Here is a 2,629-nt window from a genome sequence, read left to right as displayed (position 1 = left end):
GCTGCTCACTCCAGGGCTGCGCTCCAGTGAGCCACCATGGCGACGCAGGCTATAGTCACTCCCATCAGGTGAACAATCAAGGCGCCAGCCATCGTCCAACTGTTTCCTTTTACAGTTTAGGTCTCTGTTTTGCAATTCCCTTTCACGTTCCGCTGCCCAGGTATCGTGGGAACGCCTATCCAGACGATCCAATGGTTCAAAGCCTGCTCCTCTCATTCTGTTGGAAACACCCAGGCCAGGCCACTCAGGAGTAGAGTAGAACTCCCTTTCTCTCAAGCGAACAGGGAGCAGAGTCCTCTCTCGTGATCTCACCGGGTCTGTAGTAAGGTGGCGGACGTAAGGCTCAGGGACTAAGTCGTAGGGAGGCAGGGGGAGAGGGAGCTGTATGTACGGCTGCTGCTGTTGGTGGTAGCGTTGCTCCATATGTGCAAAGTCTACTCTGAGTCTCCTGTCAGGGCCACCCAGAGGGAACCCATGCATGTGGGCACAGGCAGCCTGAGCAGCATCCAAGCTTTCGTACTGAATATAGGCCCACACCTCACCTTTCCTGTAGTCTATAGTTCGAATTGTGCCAAAGCGGTCAAACTCCTTGGCCAGAGCAGCAAGAGGGACCCACGGTCCAAGGCCACCCACCCATAGCCGGGTTGTGGGAGTAGGTTTACCATATCCAATCTTAATTTGGCTGTGACCCACAAGTTTCCCTGACATAGCCACTTTGGCACGATGAGCCATGTCAAGATTCTCAAACTTTATAAATCCATATGTGTTACTCTGACCGCGTGCTGCCCACTTTATGTCCACCTCTGTTATCACCCCAAATCTGTCAAAAGCCCTCCTCAGATCGTTCTCTGTCAAACTAAGGTCTAGATTCCCAAGAAACAAAGTCCTGTTGGGCCTCTGCTCATCCTCACAGGTCCTCAGCTCATCCTCCCGGAACACAGCACATTCAGGGATAAAGGGCGGGCGGTTTCTGGCGTCATAGAGGGCATAGTCTTTGTCCAGATCCCGGAGGTGAGGCGGTGGGTGAGGCGGGGGGAGGCGGCCTAAAGCCAGCTGCTGTAAGCGGTAGTCTCTGTAGCCCAACGCCGTAGGGGACAGCGGCCTCTGGGAGTGTCTGTTCCCTGACGGGAAGCTGTCTTTGCAAACAGGCGAGCGGCTTCTGTGTCGGTTCTGGTAAACGGGCTCGATTTTCAGAGGACGGTCGTACAGCATCAGCTTGCCGCGGGCGCGTTTAGCCGCGCGTGCGTCCTCAGGCCTCCTGAAGTTAACGAGCGCCACCTTCTGGTCGTTTTCTCGGCTCATTTTAATACTCACTTCGCCAAACTTTTTAAATTCGTGAAACAGTGCGTCTTCTAGCTCCTCGTCGTTCAGCTGCGAGCCCAGCTCACTTACTCTCAGAGTCTTGTACTCACATTCTGGGTCTGACGGAGGCCGTGAACCGGACATGGACGCAGCGACACCGTCCGCGGCGGCGTCAGCGCCACCGTGCGGTTTGTTATACGAAGCAGCTCCGTAATCGTAAGGCCCAGGTCTGTTCAAAGAATTAAGGCCGCCGGGCTCCCTCGAGTCTCGTTTCTCGCCGTGTAAAGTCCTCTTGGACGGAGCGCCGCCGCTCTGTGCGGAGCTGGTACCGTTGCTGCTGCCTGCTAGCCGCGGCGGCAGCGCGGCCGCCTTCCTGCCGCTCGGGTGGCTTCCTCCGCGGTCACGGCTCTCATCTGACGCCCGGGAACGTTTCTTCAGCGGTGATCGCTCTTTTCCCTTCATGTCCAAAAGCCGATGTCTGAGGTGCAGCAAGACGAAGCGCGTTGTCTAAACGAACATCAACTGCTTTCTTTCAAGCAAGAGTCACCGCGGCCATATTGCACTACTTTACGGAAGGCCCGGCTACACTGAGGCAAAAACTCATTGGCTGCACGGGCTGTCAGTCAAGTGAGACAGGGGCGGGCGTGTCTACTCTGTGGAACGAGTCGAATGAGTTTTTTTGTTTTTGTTTTTTCAAAATTAAGCCAGATAGTTGCCAGCTACTCTTTATATGAAGAAGCCCTTGAAATTCCTGCACATATATTATCCAGTACACCGAACTCGATGCTGTGACCATCTGTTGTGGTCAAGACGGACTCTAGAAGGGACAAAACAAGATTGCCACAAACACGCAGTAACCACTGATCTGAACGAACAGTGGCTTATAACAGTTAAGTTGCACAGTGAAACAAGCAAATAGATAATTGTGTGCAACGGAAGGATTACTTTAATGAATACAGAACAGAACGACAAGGTGGTGATCAAAGCCTGACTGCTCTACTCCGCACCCTGGTGGCTAAACCTAAACACTGGATGCATCTGCTGAGCTGACAGGGAGGGGAAAAAAACAAAAACCCTGCATTCAATCCAGCACATATACATGTGGGATTTTGCTTCAACCACACTGATGAGAAACCTTTCCACGTGCACAGAAAAGCGTTTTTTTTCCTGCCTGATTCTTGGGGTGACACATGGAGAACTCAACCAGTTTTGTGAGCTATGAGTACTATTACGGCTACCTGGATCCTATAATTGTGGATGAGCGTAAACTGAAATATCATAAATGTAAGTATTTTATGCTTTGCTGAATTTTTATATCCATCTTTGG

General features: G+C 52.1%; 1 protein-coding gene across 1 annotated transcript in view; it reads right to left on the bottom strand.

Annotated features, from left to right (window-relative positions):
* LOC117506911 (RNA-binding protein 15-like) overlaps positions 1-1,987 on the bottom strand; it is a 2,916-nt gene extending 929 nt beyond the window's left edge. The window contains exon 1 of the mRNA XM_034166586.1: positions 1-1,987. This exon is cut by the window's left edge and continues 929 nt beyond it. Coding sequence (XP_034022477.1) covers positions 1-1,764 — 1,764 coding nt within the window. The 5' untranslated portion in view covers positions 1,765-1,987.
* Between the last annotated feature and the right edge of the window lie 642 nt (positions 1,988-2,629).

Source organism: Thalassophryne amazonica, chromosome 3, assembly GCF_902500255.1.
Source record: "Thalassophryne amazonica chromosome 3, fThaAma1.1, whole genome shotgun sequence".
NCBI lineage: Eukaryota > Metazoa > Chordata > Actinopteri > Batrachoidiformes > Batrachoididae > Thalassophryne > Thalassophryne amazonica.
Note: the sequence above shows the minus strand (reverse complement) of the source record. Positions and strands in the feature narration are given on the sequence as shown.